The 20,950-nt window shown below is 48.0% G+C and overlaps 1 protein-coding gene across 1 annotated transcript; it reads right to left on the minus strand.

Moving 5' to 3' along the window:
- Positions 1–4,176: 4,176 nt before the first annotated feature.
- On the minus strand, positions 4,177–4,673 carry LOC110149974 (ribosomal protein eL22-like). Its single transcript, XM_020912731.2, has one exon. It carries the CDS (start codon positions 4,663–4,665, stop codon positions 4,303–4,305), a length of 363 nt encoding a protein of 120 aa, XP_020768390.2. The 5' UTR covers positions 4,666–4,673; the 3' UTR covers positions 4,177–4,302.
- Between the last annotated feature and the right edge of the window lie 16,277 nt (positions 4,674–20,950).

Raw genomic sequence — 20,950 nt, forward strand, 5'->3', positions numbered from 1 at the left:
AATGGGACCTAATGAAACTTAAAAGCTTTTGCACAACAAAGGAAACTATAAGCAAGGTGAAAAGACAGCCCTCAGATTGGGAGAAAATAATAGCAAACGAAGCAACAAAGGATTAATCTCAAAAATATACAAGCAACTCCTCCAGCTCAACTCCAGAAAAATAAATGACCCAATCAAAAAATGGGCCAAAGAACTCAACAGACATTTCTCCAAGGAAGACATACAGTTGGCTAACAAACACATGAAAAGATGCTCAACATCACTCATTATCAGAGAAATGCAAATCAAAACCACAATGAGGTACCATTACACGCCAGTCAGGATGGCTGCTATCCAAAAGTCTACAAGCAATAAATGCTGGAGAGGGTGTGGAGAAAAGGGAACCCTCTTACACTGTTGGTGGGAATGCAAATTAGTACAGCCACTATGGAAAACAGTGTGGAGATTTCTTAAAAAGCTGGAGATAGAACTGCCATATGACCCAGCAATCCCACTTCTGGGCATACACACCAAGGAAACCAGATCTGAAAGAGACACGTGCACCCCAATGTTCATCGCAGCACTGTTTATAATAGCCAGGACATGGAAGCAACCCAGATGCCCATCAGCAGACGAATGGATGAGGAAGCTGTGGTACATATACACCATGGAATATTACTCAGCCATTAAAAAGAATTCATTTGAATCAGTTCTAATGAGATGGATGAAACTGGAGCCCATTATACAGAGCAAAGTAAGCCAGAAAGATAAAGACCATTACAGTATACTAACACATATATATGGACTTTAGAAAGATGATAACGATAACCCTATATGCAAAACAGAAAAAGAGACTCAGATGTATAGAACAGACTTGTGGACTCTGGGAGAAGGCGAGGGTGGGATGTTTCAAGAGAACAGCATTGAAACATGTATATTATCTAGGGTGAAACAGATAACCAGCCCAGGATGGGTACATGAGACAAGTGCTCGGGCCTGGTGCACTGGGAAGACCCAGAGGGATCAGGTGGAGAGGGAGGTGGGAGGGGGGACTGGGATGGGGAATACATGTAAATCCATGGCTAATTCATTTCAATGTATAACAAAAACTACTGTAATGATGTAAAGTAATTAGCCTCCAACTAATAAAAAAACAAACAAACAAACAAAAAAAACAAATGTGTCATTTCTGACAGCAGATATACTGGATTCCCCCTTGCAGAGCCATCTGGGGTTGAGGGAGTTCATACCTCTGAGTAATAGCCCAAGAGCTTGCCTGAGCCTTTATCCAGTCTGATGGGTCTGCAACTTGGCTAGAAATTATTCCGGAGAAATTTTTTTTAATTAATTTATTTCATTTTTGACTGCACTGGGTCTTCATTGTGGCAAGTGGGCTTTCTCTAGTTGCAGAAAGTGGGAGCTACTCCCTAGTCACGGTTCAAGAGCTTTTCATTGAGGTAGCTTCTCTTGTTGCGGAGCACAGGCTTCAGGCATGTGGGCTCAGTAGTTGTGGCTCATGGGCTTAGTTGCCACAAGGCATGTGGAATCTTCCTGGACCAGGGATCGAATCCACTTCCCCTGCATTGGCAGGCGGATTCTTAACCACTGGACCACCAGGGAAGTCCCTATTCTGGAGAATCTTAATATTCAACTGCAGTGTAAGAAAAGAAAAAAGCTCACTTTGGAAGGCAAAGTCTGAATTGGAGTAAAAAAAGGAAAAAAAACTTGTGTTGGAATCCTGAATCTACCATTTAACTACTATGCCTTGGTTTCTTCATCTGTAAAATGGGAATGAGAACATCCTCCTATCAGGCCTCATAAGATTGGTTTGAGGGTTAAGTGTATTGAAGAACCCTCAAGGACCTTTTTCCAAGGCCAGCTGCTCTGCAGGATTAAGCAAGAGCTGAATCTGAAGAGTCATTCTAGAACACTGGCAGAAAAACTGCACTCACTATCTTGTCTGACCCATATAATTTTAAGAGTCACTTCCAAAATCAAAATTAAGTGCAGTTAAAACAGGACAGCGAGTTCTGATCATTTCTTTCATGAAACCACTTATTTTTATACACAGACACTCTCTCCAGCTTTGATCTGTTTTTATCTTCTCTTTATGATACGTTGGAGACAAGACGCTGCATCTCCTCTTCCCTGTGTAAGTCTTGCCATGCCCTTTGGCCAAAGGCAGTTGGAGTGTGAACTTCTGTCACTGTCACAGTCACTAGGATCTGAATGTTTCTAGGGACTTGTGCAGAGAAGGCAACAGACACCTCTCCCCTGCCCTCCCCCACCTCCTACCAGGCAGGAGGAGGGTCCACGCTGAGAGACCACGGAGGACAGACCAAAGCCTTAAAGCAGTGGTTCTCAGACAGTGGTACCCAGCCCTGGCCAGCAGCATGAGCCTCACTGAGGAACTCAATGGATGTGCCAAATTCTCAGGTTCCACCTCACATGTGCTGAATCAAAGACTCCGACTTCTACACTTCAGTGTGCATCACCCAGGTTTTCAAACCATCACATTTGAGAACGGAGACCGTCAACCACAGCATGCACGGACGATAGGAACCATTAAGGCACATCCAGGTCTGAGGAAGTCATCTTAACATGGAAAAGACAGGAGGGCATCACGGATTGCACAGGCTTGGGAGCCCAGCCCTTCAGCCCTCCTGGAAGCATGCAGGGAGGGCAGCCTCAGTCTGGAGAGACACCAGAAATCTTGGGAATTAAGGGGCCAAGAGGGAAGTGGTAAAGAGGTAGCCTACCTGGCAGCTGCTCCTCCGGCCCCTTGCCGACTGGGGGTCCCAGCAGCTTCCGGCAGTTGCCTCCACTGGCAGGAGATTTCCTTCTTCCCCAGGCTTATCCTGGACTCATTAGCGATGCTGGCATTCCCAGCTGTGGTTTGGCACCAAGGTCTGGCAATTCCCTGGACCCAGCCCAGGGCCATTTCCCTAGGAGGGACCTCAAGCAGAGGACCTGAGTTCAGGGTGCTCAGGCCCCCAAACTGTATAATGCCCCCGGCCCACTGCAGTGTCACTGTCCCCACTTCTTCCCTGCGTGCCCAGCACTGTACCCAGCCTTGGAGCTACAATGAAGGGACACAAAAGCCATGACTTCTGCCCTCAGAGAGCCCATCAAGTGGACCCCTGTGTTGTAAACCATGTGCCAGATTGTGCTGAGTTCATTGAGGAACCCAGGACAGAGAGCTGTAAGTGCCAGAAAAGTGTGGTTGGACAGGTGTGTGGCAATCCGGAGAGCAGGATAGCCAACAGGGCAGCGGGGGAGGCTCCCCAAAGGGAGGAGGCCCCACACTCATCTGGAGGAAGAGGATACAGAGGGAACAAAATACTGTCTCTCTAACTCCCTTTGTCTACCTCTCTCTACCTTTTCTTTTTCCCAGGCATGGACCCCTCTATAAACGAGCAAGCTCTTTTTATGACAGGCTGTGGTCCTGTCATCAAAACTCTGCTGGGACAATTAACTGAAGAATGGGTAAACCAACTATGGTAGAGCCATATGCTGGAATACTACTCAGCCAGGAAAAGGAGCTAGTATCGGTCCATGCTACAACATGGGTGAATCTCAGAGGCATAGCGCCACATGAAAGAAATTGGACAGAAAAGGCTGCATGCTAACGAGATAATTCCCTTTATATGAAACTTCTGGGAAAGGTAAAACTACATAGAGAGAAAACAGATGGATCAGCAGTTGCCTGAGGCTGGGAGGTATCGTAGGAAGTTGCTGAAATAAACAGCACAGGGAACTTTGCCAGGTGACAGAAATGTTCTACAATTGGATTTTGCTGATGATTGTACAACTATGTAAATTTACTTAAATCATTGAATGTATGTTTAAAATGGGTCAGTGTGGTGATAAGTTTTACCTTTTTTTCCCCAAATCTAAATATTTTATTATATAGTTACACCCCAAATTGTATTTTTGCTATATACTTTTAACTTGAAGACATCTGTAAAATCAGTACATTACAGAAAACCTGAAATTCCACTAGCTATAAGCTATTTAAATACTGTTTTTACAAAGTATTTGGGGAGGGGTGGGTGGACAAAAGCTTATTTACACATTCACTTTGCTATATACCTGAAACTAACACAACATTGTAAATCAACTACACTCCAATAAAAATATTAAAAAGTATTAAAGGAAAGTCAGCACCATATAAACAGCATACACTTAAATAAAAGATGAATGTTTAACATACAGAGTAATGTTTTTTATTCACTGATAAGCTAAAGGTCCATTTCAAGATGTTTCTTTTGTATGCTTAATGTGTTTTATTAGCAAGCAAAGCCCTATAAAGGATGGCATCATCTAGTCCTCAGATTCATCTTCATCTTGACTAATCTGGAAGTAACGAAGCTCATAAATCTCCTTGTCAGATGCAACCACACAAAGCCAATCACGAAGATTGCTCTTTTTAAGGTATTTCTTGGTAAGGTACTTCAAATACCTTTTAGAGAACTGTTTCTCAGAAATGACTATGATTTTATTCTTGAAGCGTTCAATGTGAACGACATTCCCAAGATTTCCAGTTTTTCCATTCACTTTAACCTTCTCCCGCAGAAACTGTTCAAAATTTCCAGAATCAAAAATTCCATCTTCTACTGGATGAGTAAGATCCAAATTAAACTTCCAGGTTGACTTCTTAGGCTTCTTGTCTTTCTTCGGCGCCATCTTGAAGGCTTGCCACATGATGAGAGAGCAAGTTTTACCTTCTTAAAGGAAAATGGCAAGTAAAAAAGAAGGCAGTTGATGAATGCTTAGACATGTGGAAAAAACGATCGTTAGAAAATGTCGATTGTGTTACACGGGTGCTCCCTGTATAATTTCTTCAGTTTTTCTGTGTATGTTTGAAAGTTTTCACTATAAAATCTTGGGGACATCTCTAAAAGCTGGAAACAGGAAGGTGATGAAAGCTTCTATGGTTTAGAAAGGTTCTTCGGATTACCAGAATGGTGACATGAACAACACTGATAGCGCTGGTGGTGACGATGCGGAGAAACTGAAATTCTCACTCACTGATGCTGAGAACAGAAATGAATAGTCACTTTGGGCAATGGGCAATGTCTACCCTATGACACAGTAATTCTTCTCCTAGGCACATGACAAAAACGTGTACACATGTACACCGCAGGCCACAGATAAGAACATTTAGGGACTAAACTGGAAATGACATAATGATTATCAGTGGAATGGATGAGAGGTTGTGTATTCATACTATGGGACACCATGCAATAACAGGAATGAAAGAACCACAAACACGCAACATGATGAATTCACAACGTGTGAATTTCACAGTGTTGAGCAAACAAGATCACACACAACCAAGTACATATGAAGTGATTCCATTTATATAAATTTCAAAGTCAGGTAACACTGTCAGGAATAGAAGACGAAAGAGTGCCTGCCTTCAGTGGGGCAGCAACTGGAGGGGCTGTGGGCAGGGGCTGTGGGAAGCTGGCAGTGCTCTGATTCTTGAGCTGGATTATTAGTTGCATGTAAAACTCATAAGCTGCATGTGAAAAAAAAATGATCAAGCTAGGAACGTGATTTGTGCACTTTTCTGCAAGTGTGTTTTAATTAGATTAAAATCAAGTTTATTAAATGGGGGAAAAAAGAACCAATTTGACTTCACTCAAGGACAGTTTCACCTTGAACGACCGCTGAGGGTCTCTTGGAGATGCAGCCAGTTTGTTTCCGGCCTCTTTGAGTGGCCTGGGACAGTCCCCACACCAGATCACAGAGGCCCAGTCCTTGGCATTTGTTAGATCTGCAAGGTCACTGGAGGGGAAAGAGGCGTCAGAGGTTTTTATGCCAGGCTAACCCAGGGAGCCCGCAAAAGTCCTAGAAAGTTTGGCATGCCACTCTAAGTCAGAGTGAATCATAAAGCATTCCAGTCCAGGCCTGTGTGAGATCAGGGAACATGTAAGCTGTGGGTGAGAAGAAAGTGAAGAACTGGGGAGAGACATAGTAGGCCTGCTCTTTCCTTCCCAAAGTTGTCATCTCAAACAATCCTCTGCCTTGCCATGAAGATTTCAAAGGGCTTTAATAAAAGTCTTCTAAAATATACTCACATCCCCTGGAGGAGGAAATGGCAACCAACTCCAGTACTCTTGCCTGGATAATCCCATGAACAGAGGAGCCTGGCGGGCTATAGTCCATGAAGTCGCAGGGTCGGACTGACTTGTTTACTGAGTATGCATGCAAAATGTACTCAGTCAGAACTCCTTTTGTGAAGGAATACTCACCCTTTAGATATATTTTGTATTTGTGAGATTTCCATATTCAGGTGACAGGTCTCTCAGTGCAAGATCTGACTTTCTTTTTCTTTATAACCAAGTCCAATTTTCCATGAAGGGAAGGGTGCCAGGTTGGTTTATAGGTTATCCATAACAGGAAGCCTAATTCCAGGGAGAACAGTCAGGCTTCCCCATCATCACAGCTCATTGTGAACGGCATTGTCCATGTGCCACCAGATGTGAGATAAAATTCTAAAAATGCAACTGGAAATCCCAAGTCCCTGGCACAGAACCGAAACAGTGACAGCACGCACGATCCACAGTATTATCCGATTTCACCAATCGTTTTGATGTGTTAACAGGCCCAGAAAAAAAAACTATCAACAATGTATAAACTCGTCATAAGCACCATAATATTTAAGAAAAATGTGGAGAATGAACGAACGTGCAGAAACCTGGGCAGAGCCAACTTTTGGAGACTCTGCTGGCTCAGGACCATTCTAGCCCTCGTCATGGGCTGGTTTTTCCCAGAAAATACCCTGACAGTAATGCTGGGGATTGGGGGAGGGGCTCTAAGGCCAGGTGATCCCCAAGAAGCCCCATAACAGGCTTCTGCATCCAAACAAGTTGAGAAATGCTGTGTTCAAACAAAAACATGACTGTGTTGGCAAGGCTATGGGGTAGGGTAACAGGCTCAAGTACAGCTGGTGGCGATGCAACTAGGACCACTCTTATGGAGGGCAACCCTGCAGTATCTTTTGAAATTAAAATTGCAGGTGGCCTTTGACCCAACAATTCTACTCCTCTGGCATTTTTCTTACAGATACACTCCCACAAGTACCAAGTGACGTGTGGACAAGGGTATTTGTTTTGCAGCATTGTTTATAATAATAAAAGCCTGGAAACAGCCTCACTCTCTCAAAGGGGGTCTGGCACAATCATCTTGGGAATGATGGTTCACGGTTATGGAGTGCGTGCTGCACATCAAAAGGGATCCTAAGCCCTTTACAAGTATCGCCTCATTTAACCCACACAAAACACTCTGGGGTAGACTTCACTCTTCATCCTGGCCCACAATGAGGAAACTGAGGAACTAAGATATTAAGTAACTGGCTTGACATGAAATAATTCTTTTGTAGTCGAGTAGTGCTCTATACTCCAGTACTCTTGCCTGGAAAATACCATGGATGGAGGAGCCTGGTAGGCTGTGGTCCATGGGGTCGCTAAGAGTCGGATGCGACTAAGCGACTTCACTTTCACTTTTCACTTTCATGCATTGGAGAAGGAAATGGCAACCCACCCCAGAGTTCTTGCCTGGAGAATCCCAGGGACAGGGGAGCCTGGTGGGCTGCCGTCTATGGGGTCGCACAGAGTCAGACACAACTGAAGTGACTTAGCAGCAGCAGCAGCAGTGATCTATACTCCAATATTCTGCTTCCAAAGTCAATGGTCTTCACCACTCCATCACACCTTCCAAATGAAAATTTGAATCACCTGTTCGATGGAATATATAGGAACCATAAAAAAGGTCAAGACAGCTCTCTGTGTGCTCATACCAAATGGTTTCCAGAAATATTGTTAAGTGAAAGAGGCAAAAGGCTGAGCAGTGTGGGGCAATGGGAGAAAAAAGTTTATAAGTGCATATATTTTGGACTATCTTTAGAAGGATACACAGGAAACCAGTAACTCAGGGGCCTCCAAGAAAGGGAACTAAGAAGTGGCTGGAGGAAAAGATGCAAGACAGACATTTCTGTTTGAATTGTTTTAACTTATTTTATTTTGAAGGGATTTCAATCTTAAGCAAAGAGTCAACTCGTTGGGAAAGACCCTGATGCTGGGAAAGACTGAGGCAAGAGCAAAAGGGGGCGACAAATGATGAGATGATTGGATGGCATCACCAACTCAATGGACATGAGTTTGAGCAAACTCTGAGAGATAGTGAAGGACAGGGAAGCCCTGCATGCTGCAGTCCATGGGATTGCAAAGAGTTGGGCATGACTTATTGACTGCACAACAAACTTGTGGAAAAGTTGCAAGAAGAATTCCCAATACCCTAGATTCACTCACTGTTATTGTGCTTGATTTTTTTTTTTTACCACTTCCCTTCAGTATGAAATAAAATTAACAAGATAAAGTTAAACAAGCATTTTCTCCTACAGAAATTCTGGAGACTCTAAAACGCTGGGTATTCAAATCTCTCAGAAGTGAGTCGACTGCATACGCTTTTTTAGGAAGTTGATCCTGAAACACTCTATCCTCTGGAACAGATGCTTCCTCACCCAGAAGGATGTGACCGAGCCTAGAGTTTTGGAGAAGGGGGCTAAGGAAGCTTCCAGAACCATCAGGCTGAGGTCAGAAGCAGTCGAGCTCACTCAGGGATGCAGCAGGGCTGACACGGGCCACAGAGCTGCTGCCCCCAGGGATGGTTCCCTGCACAGGGCCGCAGCAGGCGGGGACAACGCAGAGGGGTTCCAGGTGTCCCGGCAATGCCAGTCACCCTCCCAGTCCTGCCTGGTCCCTTTCATTACTTGCTCAGGCCCTGGTGCCAGCAGATTCAGTGCCTGAGACAGGCTGAGGGTCTCCCACCTGTGAGCCAGACACTTGGGGGAAGAACGCATGTCCAAACACATGGTCTACACAGACTGAGGGGGACTTCCCTGGTGGTCCAGCGGTTAAGCCTCCACGCTCCCAATGCAGGGGGCCCAGGTTCAATCCCTGGTCGGGGAACTAGAGCCTACATGCCACAACTAAAGATTCTGCATTCCAAAACTAAGACTTGGTGCAGCCAAATAAGTAAATAAAAATAAATACTAGCCAGAAGGCAGAAGGCGGACTCCCTGCCACTTTTAAAGGCATTGCCTCCCCTGAGCACTTGCTACTGAATCCCAGAGTCTCACTTGCACCCTGGGAGCCCAGACCTGCACCTCTGTGGTCCTATAACCATCTGCCCTAATTTTTCTAGAGCTTTACAATGGTCATCAATGTTTCATGTGTGCGTCATTCTTTCCTACTCCTATCGTCACCTGGGATTTTTGTGATAACAAGGCTGTGCCTCCTCAGACTGGGGCTCCCTGAGGGCAGTCCTGTTCTCCCCACTCAGACTTGGGCTCCTCAAGTCAAGGACCTTGCAGAACAACCGACTGGGCTGTCCCCCTCCTCCCACGGCCTCTTTTGGTTCCAAGGCCAAGGCTCTGTGCGGGCACACATTTCACATACCCCAAGTCTCGGTGCACGCACTCCTTGAGGTCCTGCCTGGAAGGGAGGCTGAAGGCCTGTAGCTGATACCAGGGACCAGCGATGGGGTCATTGCATAACAGCGGCCAGCCACAGGTTTCCGATGATTCAGCACTGTGGCCTGCACAGGACTTCTGTGGGGCTGGACCCAGGACAAGGCTCCTCAGAATCAGGAGACAGGAGGCCCAAAGAGCCCAGCTCACCTGGGGACCCTGCACTGTCGCCCAGACACCCTGGGAAGGAGACACACTTTCTGGGCCTCTTCTGGTGGCCCCAGGCCTGAGTACCCATGCCTGGGCCTGGGTAGAGGTTCCAGCCCGGTGTTGGGCCAGGAGAGTCCCCCCTTGCTAGGCAGAGCCCACTGTTGGGGCTGTAGACCCCTGAAGCAGGGTTGTGGATCCCGGAGGGCGGCAGGGAGAGGGGCCTGGTGGCATGAAGGGACCCCAAGGGCCAGCCCAGCTGGGGGGCTGGCTTGGCAGTTCTTTTTCAAACCACTAGATGTCACTTCCATTTCAAAGGAACCCACTGGTTGGAATTTTCCCCAGTCAGGTCCCCCCCCCTCACCCCATCCTTCTCCAATCTTAAAGACACAGGCCACAGAGGCAGACTCCACTCTCCCCTGAGGACCAAGCTATTGGAAACCTGACCAAGAGCTGCCTCCAAGCCCGAGTTGAAGCTTCCGGGACCCCCATCACGCTCCCACTCCATCCCTGGAAAGAGCCAGAAGGGACAACACCCTCATTTTGCCACTCCCCACCACCCTCCAGGTTCTTACGGGGATGGTATTTTCTGAAAGCAAAAATGAAACACATGGTCCAACTAATGTGATTGTATTTAGGGGGACAATACTTGGAACAGGGAACACATACCCTCAGAGACCCTATGCGGGGCTGAGAGCTTTCGGATTCACCGGAGTCCATGCAGTCCATGCCCCGGCTTCAGACCATCGTCAGGAACTTCCAGCGAGGGGAGATGTGAAAGGAGTTTCCAGGGCTCTACTCTTCTTCCCCCTCATCCCAGTGTTCAGTCAGCATCTCTTGGTTGACTGGTGCCAATGATCACCATTTACAATGAGATTTACTCCATTTGAGCCCTTCCACAACCTCCATGAATTAAGTAAAACTTTACCCCATTTTACAGTTGAAGAAACAGAGGTGTGGAGAGGGGCCGGTGAGAAATTTCCTTGAGTGTCTCACTGCTCCCACTTCATCTCCCTTAGCTAGGCCCCCACAGAGGGGGAGCCTGGAGCCAGCTGCTTGGTTTTATCTGCAGCTCAGGTGGCCACTTAAAGACTCATTCTTTTGAGCTCATTAATTAGTACAGTGGTTTCCAAACTTGGTTGCACATTAGAATCACCTGGGGAGCTTTTAAAACTCCTGCTGCCTAGGTCACCCCCCCACCCCACCCCACTCTACCAATTAAATCAAAATGTGGGAGGGCTGGAGTGAGAGCTGGGTGTTTGTGTTTTTCAAGATGTCCAGGTGGTTCCAATAAGCAGTCAAGTTTGAGGACCACCGCTCTCACCACCTCGGCCCCCACCAACCAACCACTGAGGGTTTACCTATAGGCCTATAGCCTGCTTGCTGTTGATTCTGTAGCTCATATTTCATGATAGGACACTTAGAAACAAAGGCTTCACACCTAGGCACATGTGTATCCTTAACTTTTCTATACAGAAGTGAGGCAACTCGCCCAAATACCCAGCTCCTAAATTAGCAAAATCAGGACTAAAATCCCTGTCTTTGAAGTTCTCAAATAAATGCTCTGGCCTCTGAGACAAGGTCAGCTTCTTCAGAGCTGTTAGCTTAACACAAAGAAAACAGGACCCAGTTAGTATCTGACCCCTCACCCTGGTCCCTGACCGACGCCCGTCATCACAACCATGACTGACCCTTTATCTCCACCACCAGCTCACTCCACCCTGACCACAGCTTGACCCCTAACCCTGACCATGACTGACCCCTAACTGAGATCCCCATTTTACAGATGAAGAAAAAGAGCTTGGAGAAGTCTAAGTTCTTTCCTGAGTCCTTTCTGAGGGCCAGGATGTCCCTAACGCTGGTCACTGTCTCACACACATCTTCAGCGCTGGTCAGAGTGTGGAGGGTTTCAGGCAGCCTGATCTCAACACTGGTAAACAACTCTGTGTTGTATCACATTTACTAACAATAATAAAATAAACACGTGGGGCCCGTGTGTCAGCCAGGAGGTTAGCATTTTCATGTCCATGATTTCTTCAAAGGCTCTCCCATGCTCTGTTAACTATCAGCAGGAGACACGGGTTTGACCCCTGATCCGGGAAGATCCCACATGCCAGGGAACAACTAAGCCCATGAGCCACAACTACTGAGCCTGTGCTCTAGAGCCTGTGAGCTGCAACTAATAAAGCCTGCACTTCTAGAGCCTGTGCTCCGCAGCAAGAGAAGCCACCATGATAAGAAGCCTGTGCACAGTCCTACAGAGTAGCCCCTGCTCACTGCAGCTAGAAAAAAATAACCTGAGTAGCAATGAAAACCTATCACAGCCCAAAAAATTTTTTAAGTTTTGTTTGTTTTTTTTTTTAAAAGAAAACCTCCAACCAGTCCTGTCACTTCCTACCTGCTTTCCTCCATGTACCCAAGGCTTGCCCTGCCCCAGTGTATGATCAAACACACACGCACTGTCACACTCACATGCCTCCTGGGCTGGAATGCCCTCGTTCCCACCACAAGACCCACGACCCAGGATCCCCACCAAGACCTTGCCTCCTCAGGAAGTCTATGGGGTCCATAGAGTCCCACGCTGGTCCTGCTACTGATCCCCTCCAAAAGCCGTCACCAGGTCCAAGAGAGAGAACAACCCCCTGGTGCCATCTTCACCAGGTGGGGGAGGTCAAGGCCAGCACATCCTTGGGAGCGAAGGTCACATGGCAGAGGTTACTTGTCTTTACACAGGCACTCACACACACACACGTTCACCAAGTGTGTTTATAGAGTTCTGAGCAACTGTAAACTTGGCTGGCTCCAGCTGCCCCCAGGAGAGGGGAAACCATAAACACCTTCTGCTCTGGCCAGCTCCCCCCAGCAAGGCAGGTCACCTCCAGGGACTCGGACACCTCGCCATCGCAGGGACTGGCTGTACTCATCTACTTTCTCCTCGGTGAACACCACCTAACCTCCTGCCCCCAGTACAGCTGGAGGGCTCACTCCGGGATCCTGCTCATGCTTCTCCCGAGACTTTGCCCCAGCTGTACCTGCCCCTGGGAATTCCTCACCCCTCTCTTATCCCTTCCTAACTCACCACCCTGGAAGGCCCATGTTAAGTCTCACCTCCTCTAAGATGCTCCCACTGATCTCTGCCACATACAGTGAGTTCATTCTAGAAAAGCCTTTAGGACCAAAAAAAAAAGTCTGTGCAATAAAACCTAATGTTTCACTATTAGAAATTCATTCCTTTGGCTTGAACATCACTCTCCCCACAGGAAGGGTCCTTGGGTATTTATGCAGATGTGCCCTATAGTGAAAGTGAAAGTGCCCTATAGAGGTCATCATTACACAGGGGACCCTACACTAGAACACGCATTCTGGTTCTAACTCTATCACTATCTGCTTGAGGGCATCATGGCCCTGTGAATGCACAGTGAGGGGGATGGGCCAGAAAATCTCTCGGATCCCTCAGCTCCAGTAGACAGTGGTTTCTCTTTCCAATCAAGGCTTTTTATTGGGAAATCACACACTTGACCTTCCCACTTTGAAATGTCGCCATAACTTTAAAGGGGATAAGAAATCCTACTGAGTCAGACCTAAGGCAGGACAAAAGTGTCAGTTATAAGGGAGGCCATGCATCACAAGGCTTAGGGAATGGTAAAGAAAAACCACAGAATGTTTCTTCTGGAAGTTTTAAAATGCAAGAAAGGCGTCCCTCAAAGTCTGAGTCTGAATTTACTAGGCCATTTATTACTATATTATTACTAAAAGGAAAGCGTGATCTCTCCCTGAGCAAGGGGGTGGGGGGAGGCCTTGATAGAGTTCCCAGTGCCAAATGATAGAGAGCTGAATGGCCCAGGGCCTCACCCCCACTTCCTCCATTGTCCCCCATTCCACTTAATGAAGGCTCAACCCAGAACAGCCAACGAGTCTTGGAAAATCCGCCTGTTGTGTGAGAGGATTTCCATAAATCTCCCTCATTTAGGTGGTGACAGCCCTGTGCCCTGGCTGGTTCCTGGGGACCCTCGTTAAGGACAGGTGCTTTCTGGCCAGCTCGTTGCACCTCTGGGGCCTTTGACTGCATAGGGGTAGGGGAGGAAACCCACCCAGCCTCCCCAGAGCCATCTCCAAGGAAAATTACTTTGGGCAGCTTTGGGCCTGTGGGAGCGAGGACATGGGCTCTAACCTACCAATGGCATGGCAGTTTGGAGGGTCATTTGGCATATATTTGCTAGCCACCCAATCAGGTCCCTGGTGGCTCAGAGATTAAAGCGTCTGCCTGCAATGTGGGAGATCCGGGTTCGACCCCTGGGTTGGGAAGATCCCCTGGAGAAGGAAATGGCAACCCACTCCAGTATTCTTGCCTGGGAAATCCATGGACGGAGGAGCCTGGTGGCCTACAGTCCATGGGGTCTCAGAGAGTCAGACACGACTGAGCGATTTCACTTTCCATTCAGGTCCCGAGGGCTTCCCATGTGGCGCTAGTGGTAAAGAATCCGCCTGCCAACGCAAGACGTAAGAGATGCGGGTTCGATCCCTGGGTCAGGAAGATTCCCTGGAGGGCATGGAAACCCAGTCCAGTATTCCTGCCTGGAGAATCCCATGGACAGAGGAGCCTGGCAGGCTACATTCTATAGGGTCGAAAAGAGTCAGTCACGACTGAAGTGGCTAAGCACACACAGCACATTCAGGTCCCACCTTGTGAAACTTTACAGACCTGCCTTAAGGAGTATGGTGACCACTTGTGGCTATTTAATTTTTTTAAGATATATTTTAGTATTTATTTATACTTTTTGATCACGCTGGGTCTTCGTTGCTGCCCATGGGCTTTCTCTGGTTGTGGCAAGTTGTGGCTACTCTTCATTATGGTATGTGGGCTTCTCATTGCAGTGGCTTCTCTTGTTGTGGAGCACAGATTCTGGGCATGTGGGCTTCAGTAATAGTGGCACGTGGACTCAGCATTTGCACCTGGAGGGCTCTAGAGTGCTGACTCAGTAGTTGTGGTGCATGGGCTTAGTTGTTCTGTGGCATGGGAGATCTTCGTTCCTGGACCGGGGATCAAACCTGTGCCCTTTGCATTGCAATGTGGATTCTTAACCACTGGACCACCAGGGAAGCCCCATGGCTATTTAATTTTAAATTAATGAACATTCAATTTTACAAATTCAGTAACTCAGAATTTAAGTGCACAAAATAAGTGCTCAGAAGCCACACGTGACCATCTAGAACCTTCTTGCCATCTATCTTATCAGACAGTTCTGCTGATAACTGGTAACTAGGCAGAGCGGCCTTTTGGAGGTGACGATGGAGGCGTTCAGGGCAGAAACTCCAACATCAACCACCAGGAACAGAAATCTGGTACTGACAATGGCGAAGGCTTCAAGGCCTGAGGGAGCCCATCTGAGGGGGAGACACAGCCCCTGTCCTCAGGGAGCTCCCAGCCCAAAGAGGGTTAAATAATTCCTTGGCCAGATCTTGTTTTCCCCGAGCAGGTGAGGAGGAAAGGGCCCAGCTGTCACTTAGCAGGCTCATTAGTGATGTCTTCTGGGGCCTTGCCGTCCCCAGGGGTAATTATTAACAGGCCTCAGGTGTGAGAGAGCCTGCAGCCTGGGCCCCTACCTTCCCCTCCAGCCAACCAGGCCAGCTGGGCATCCTGGGGGGCCCAGAGTTGAGAGTCCCACCTGGAGACAGACTCAGGCTGAGTAAACCCCCAGCCCCCACTCTGAGCCAAGCCTTGCTTCACATTTGATAAGATGAACCTCCATCCAGGGACAGGGCACGGACCAGGAAAGCTGCCGACCACCTCCTGATTAAACAAAAGAAACTGTTCCACGCTGGGGGGTCCATCCCTCAGCCTCATGTGGGAAGGCCAATCCCCCCAAACCTAGGCCCAGCCTCCAGCCTCGTCAGCAGGAATTTTCCACATTTGCTGAAATTTCTGTTTGCCTTCCCCATTAGCCTGACAAGCATGGATGGAAAGATGACTAAGGCAATTAGTGACTGACTACGGCCGTGACAGGAGGGCCAGGCCAGGATAGGGTGGCAGGGGCTGGAGTGTGGCTGGAGAGGCTGTGAGTCAGCCAGAAAGTGTGAGCGCCCGGGGCCTGAGCCAGTCTGGGAACCTCAGGCCTAAGAGGAGGAGGCCTGGGAACAGAGGAAAGCAAGGGATGTCTTCAGCCTGGTTACCGTGGAAACATCTGGCAAGAAGGCACAAGCCCCTGGGTGGGTCAGTGGGCCTGGGAAGGAAGAGGTCTATTCTGCAGCCACAAATGGCCACCCAGCCCATGCCCGGCCCTCAAAGGACCCATGTTCACAGATATTGAACATGGCCTGGGGGTGCCACCACAGAGCCCCACCTGGACCTTTTGCTGGTAGGTGGAAAGGACGGCGTGAGGAGTGAGGTCTTAGAACCTTTAACCTGTGGTGGATCTCAAGCAGGCCCCCAGCCATCATCCATTTCAGTAGATTTCCAGTTCTTTCGATTATATATCTCTATTAATTTAAAAAAAAATATGTGGGGGCTCTCCTGGTAGCTCAGTGGTAAAGAATCTGCCTGCCGATGCAGCAGACACAGGTTCGATCCCCGATCCAAGAATATCCCAGTACCAGCGAGCAGCTTAGCCTGTGAGCCACACCTATTGAGCCCGTGCTCTAGAGCCCGGGGAACCGCAGCTACTGAAGCCCATGTGCCCTAGAGCCTGTGCCCTGCTTCAAAAGAAACCACCACAATGTGAAGCCCGCTCACCACAACTGGAGAAAAGCCCTCCCAGCAAGGAAGACCCAGCGCAGCCAAAAATAAATGGAATTATTTTTTAAAATTTGTGATGTGTGCTCTAACAAATGTGTATTTCTTTATAATTTACATGTATTCTCATACAAAGTTATGTACATTATTGAGAAATACACCCAATAAAGTAGACATTTTAAAAAGATGAAAGAAACAATAAAATAGAAGTTGGGTTCCAATTCTTTCACAAACATGGATGGACCAGTCTTGTCACACCTGATTTTTGGAGACCACTGATTTACTTAGTGTGGGTGACACATTGCAAAGCCCATTAAATGAGCAAATCTCCTTGTGTTTGCAAGTTTGACGTCAGCCAGTCCACCCAGGGGAGTGTTAAGCTTAGTTGCTATCTTGACATGAGTTTGAACTTGAGCAGACCCTTATCAGGGTGGTGGCAGAGCTGGTGGTGTCATCTGACAACAAGCTGAGACTCCCCTTCTCCACATCTCGCCCCCCACCCCTGCCAATCATAAATTTTGCCCACTTGTTCTATGTGGAAGGCCCTGTCACCCTTCTCCACCTTAGCAATGACTCATCTTTCCAAACTCCAAATCTCTGCTCTTTTCTAGGATGTCTTCCCTGAATCTCAGGCTGGTCAGGTGTCCCACCTCTCTGACCCCACAGCCCGTTGTGGATACCACCATTCTGGCATTCACGACGTTGCACTAGAATGAGGTGTTTAATCCTCTGCTCTCTCCCTAGATTGTGAACTCCAACAGGGCAGGGGGGCACTATATTCTTTTTTGTATCCCCGGCCACCAGCATACACAGACACGGACATTCCCATTCATAGTCACTTCTTGACTGGCATGGGTGTGAATTGCTCAAGTTGCTTGAGCCCTGGCTGACTCCTTGTGACCCTATGGACTGTAACCCACCAGGCTCCTCTAGGCTTCTCTATCCATGGGATTCTCCAGGCAAAAGATCTCCATGCCCTCCTCCAGGGGAATCCTCCCAACCCAGGGATCAAACCAGGGTTTCCTGCCTTAGTAGGTGGGTTCTTTACCACTATCACCACCTGGGAAGCCCTTGACTGTCATGGGATCCTCTCCCAAATCAGCTACTAGCACTCAAATCCTTCCCGGGGTGGGGGACGGCGGCAGAGAACAGCCCAAGGCACTGACATATATTAGGTGCTTAGTAAATTCCAATTAATGATGGTCTACTGAGTCACATCTATGTCCAAGCAATGGAGGGTTCCAAGCGGGAAAATCTCACTGGGCTGGAGAGGTAGTAGAAAGCTCCTGAGGAGGTAGATGGAACTGGCCATCCAGGATGAGCAGGGTGGAGCAGGCAGACAGCAAAGGAGATGGAATTCCCAGGGGAAGGAAGAACATGAGCAAAGGTGGGGATTCTGGAAAGAAGGCGATCAATCCAGAGGGCAATGAGGAAGGGCTGAGTGACGCATCTCACCCTGGCCTGAAGGGGTTTTCCCTGTCCCATGCCTAGTTTCTGGGTTCCTCTTTCCTTGAGTCCAGAGTCTTAGCAAATAGGCTTGGAGCTTGGCATCTTAGGAGAGGGGCTTTTCAGAAATTCCACGCACTGGCAGAGGAGCAAGGCCCCCTCCCTGCCCCCACTCTTTGGAGCACTCCTCATTTAGAGCTTTCCCAAGACAGGCAAAGGGATTAGGCTGACTTCTGGGACTGTCGATGCCTACACCTGCCCTCTCTCCTCACGTGTGGAGAAGGGAGGGAGGCAGAAGGAGGGAGCCAAGGGTGCTCTCTGTTTCTCCGCTGATCATGAAATGCAGTTAAAAGTAGGCAGGAAACAAATCTGGGCATACCAAGAGTGGGCCCTGTAAGCCCCCTGGTCCACTCTGGGGGGTCCTGCATGAGCTGGTGGTCACCCAGGCAGTGGTGGCTATAGCAGCAGCAGTGACATCCATCCTGAGCAGCCACACTCAGCCAGAAAAGGGTGTGTGGGCTTGTCCTAGGGCTAAGCCCCCACCCCTTAAAATGGAGCTCAGAGAGGGCCGGCCGAGGAGTCTGCTTACTTCTTGACCTGACTCTGCCACCTGCTAGTTGGGTGACCTTGGATAAGTTCCTCACCCTACCTGTGACTCTGTATCCCTAGTCGTACAATAAAGGAACTGGATACAGAGTCCCTTCCACTCTGAGGTTTTATGTTCTAAGTCTGAGCTGCTTTCTGCCCAAGGTTCTTCAGCCCAGACATTCTAGAGGACTGACCCACACATCTCAAACTAACCTGCTCTGGGGTTTCAGGCTGAGGGCCAGGGCACTGTAGTAAAGGCCACGACAGTTTGGAAGCAGGGAGGACCAACATCTGAACATTCAGGCAGGTTCCAGGGGGACAGGATCCTCATTGGACATTCTCTGAGCCAACCAGATCCCAGCAAAGCTGGGCACACATATTTAGGGTCAGGTTGCCTCTGGTTTCTCTCCTCTCCTCTCTTTTCTCAGGAAAGAGTAGTTACCATCTAGAGCAAGAATGGGGTCGCATAGAACAAATCATGAAATTAATCTTGTTCTTTCTTTTTACAGGGTCTCTGGTCCCAAGAGACACCATGGGTACTGTGGTTCCAGGGAAACCAAAGGGGGCTTAACACCCAGTCATTCATTGGAGCCTCCCATCTTGTGATTCTCCCATGCATGGTGTTCAGTGGAGGAGGTTCAACCTCAGGGAAACTTCCCTACTGGTGTGAGGTTCCAAGGACGTGGCCCATGTCCCAGGGGAGAGCTCTAAATTAATACACCAAGGCCCCATCCCACCCATCCACAAGCAAGTCAATATGGCTTTTCAGGTGCCTTCGGCTTTGAAGATGACTTGGGTGGGTCCTGCCGTGGTTAGAGTCTCTCCTTGGAGCCAGTTGTCCACAGGTTAAAGCAGATAAGATCAAGAGCACAGGTCCTGCCCGGACAGCTTAGCTCTGGGAAATCCTCCACTCTGGGCAGAACACTGCATCTGTCTCACCCCAGACTGGCTTTGTATTAATAAATATGAACAAGAGCAAATCCAAGTCAGAACTATAGTAAGATACAATTTTTCACCTATCAGATTGGCAAAAATTCAAGAAAAAGAATCTGATAGCATACTTTGTTAGCTGGGCTGTGGGGAAATCCTGACAATCATCCTTTGCTGCAGTAGGCTTAATTGTTACAATCTCTGGAGAACAATTTGACAATATGTATCAAGGTTACAAAAGCACATACCCTTTGACCAATAATTCCAGATCTGGGAATTGATGCTACAGATATACCTGGTACGTGTGAAATGACGCATGTACAAGATTATTCGCCGCCTCATTGTTTGTGAAGGCTAAAGATGGAAATGATCTAACTCAACAAAGGACTGGTTGAACAAATGACAGATCAGCCACTCAATAGAATACTATGCAGCTGCAAAGCAGAAGTGGGGGCATTAAGGCATTCTTTAGGTAGCTTTATCTTGAAGTCATCCGAGACGAATTAAACTGAAGAGACCAGATACGGAACCATAGGTAAAGTAGACTACATTTTATGGAGGAAAGAGGGGGAAATATGAATAAAACTTTAAAATTCATGCCTTCCCTCCTGGAGAGAGCATAACAACTCAAGAGGGTTAGAACCAACTTGGCCTGTTCAGATCTTCACCTTGGATTGAACAGTAACGGAGTCAATAGGAGAAAGTCAAGAGCTCTGGACGTTGGTTGTCACAGATCAGGGGATGGCACTGCTAGACCCTAGCTGGAATTAGTCCTGTCCTGGGTCCTCCCCCACACCTCACAGAGCCTTCTCACCTACAAGCTAACCTCAGGAAATGAATTTGCTGCACACTGCCCATGGCCTCATTAGGGTCAATTGTCCAGGGCCAATGAGGAGAGAGCAGAGGCGGGGCTTAGTATGTTAATGAGTCATTGTGTCTAGTACAAGCAAACTCTAGCGCCCCTAGGAACCCCTTCAACAGAACAAACATTCTGGTGCTGTCACTCTTCACATTGCAAATGATGATGTGGTTTCAGCATTAAGGTGTATATCCTCCCTTTGAAATTGATCACTTGTATTCTTTTCTTTGTATTTGAACTGCAAACTGATTTCCGTTTTTGAGTCCTGTACAAGGGGCTCAGCGGCAAAGAATCTGCCTGCCAAAGCAAGAGACTTGGATTCCATCCCTGGGTGGGGAAGATCCGCTGGAGAAGGAAACTCACACCTGTATTCTTGCCTGGGAAATCCCATGGACAGAGGAGCCAGGCGGGCTACAGTCCATGGGGTCACAAAGAGTCGGACGCGACTTAGTGACTAAACAACAAAAGCTGCTAGTGAAAGCTGCTTTATATCTTGTTGTGTGTCTACATATATCTAAGCAAACCTGATTGGAGTTTATACTGGGGTCCCCTAAGGATATTTTCCCCTTGAAGTGAAGTCCTAGTTGGGGTGTTATCCTCTTGGGAACACAGTAGATGTTTAGAAAATGTTTGCTGAAATAATTATCTAACTTAAGTAGGAATCTCAGATGGAAGCCAGAAGTTCCTGCCAACCCCTCCCCCACTGCCGCCCCCCCCTCCCCCACACACACAC

The sequence above is a fragment of the Odocoileus virginianus genome, chromosome 27, assembly GCF_023699985.2.
Source record: "Odocoileus virginianus isolate 20LAN1187 ecotype Illinois chromosome 27, Ovbor_1.2, whole genome shotgun sequence".
In the NCBI taxonomy this organism is placed as follows: Eukaryota; Metazoa; Chordata; class Mammalia; order Artiodactyla; family Cervidae; genus Odocoileus; species Odocoileus virginianus.

Coding starts and splice junctions, on each gene's coding strand:
- LOC110149974 (XM_020912731.2), bottom strand. CDS start 4,665: ATGGCGCCGAAGAAAGACAAGAAGCCTAAGAAGTCAACCTGGAAGTTT.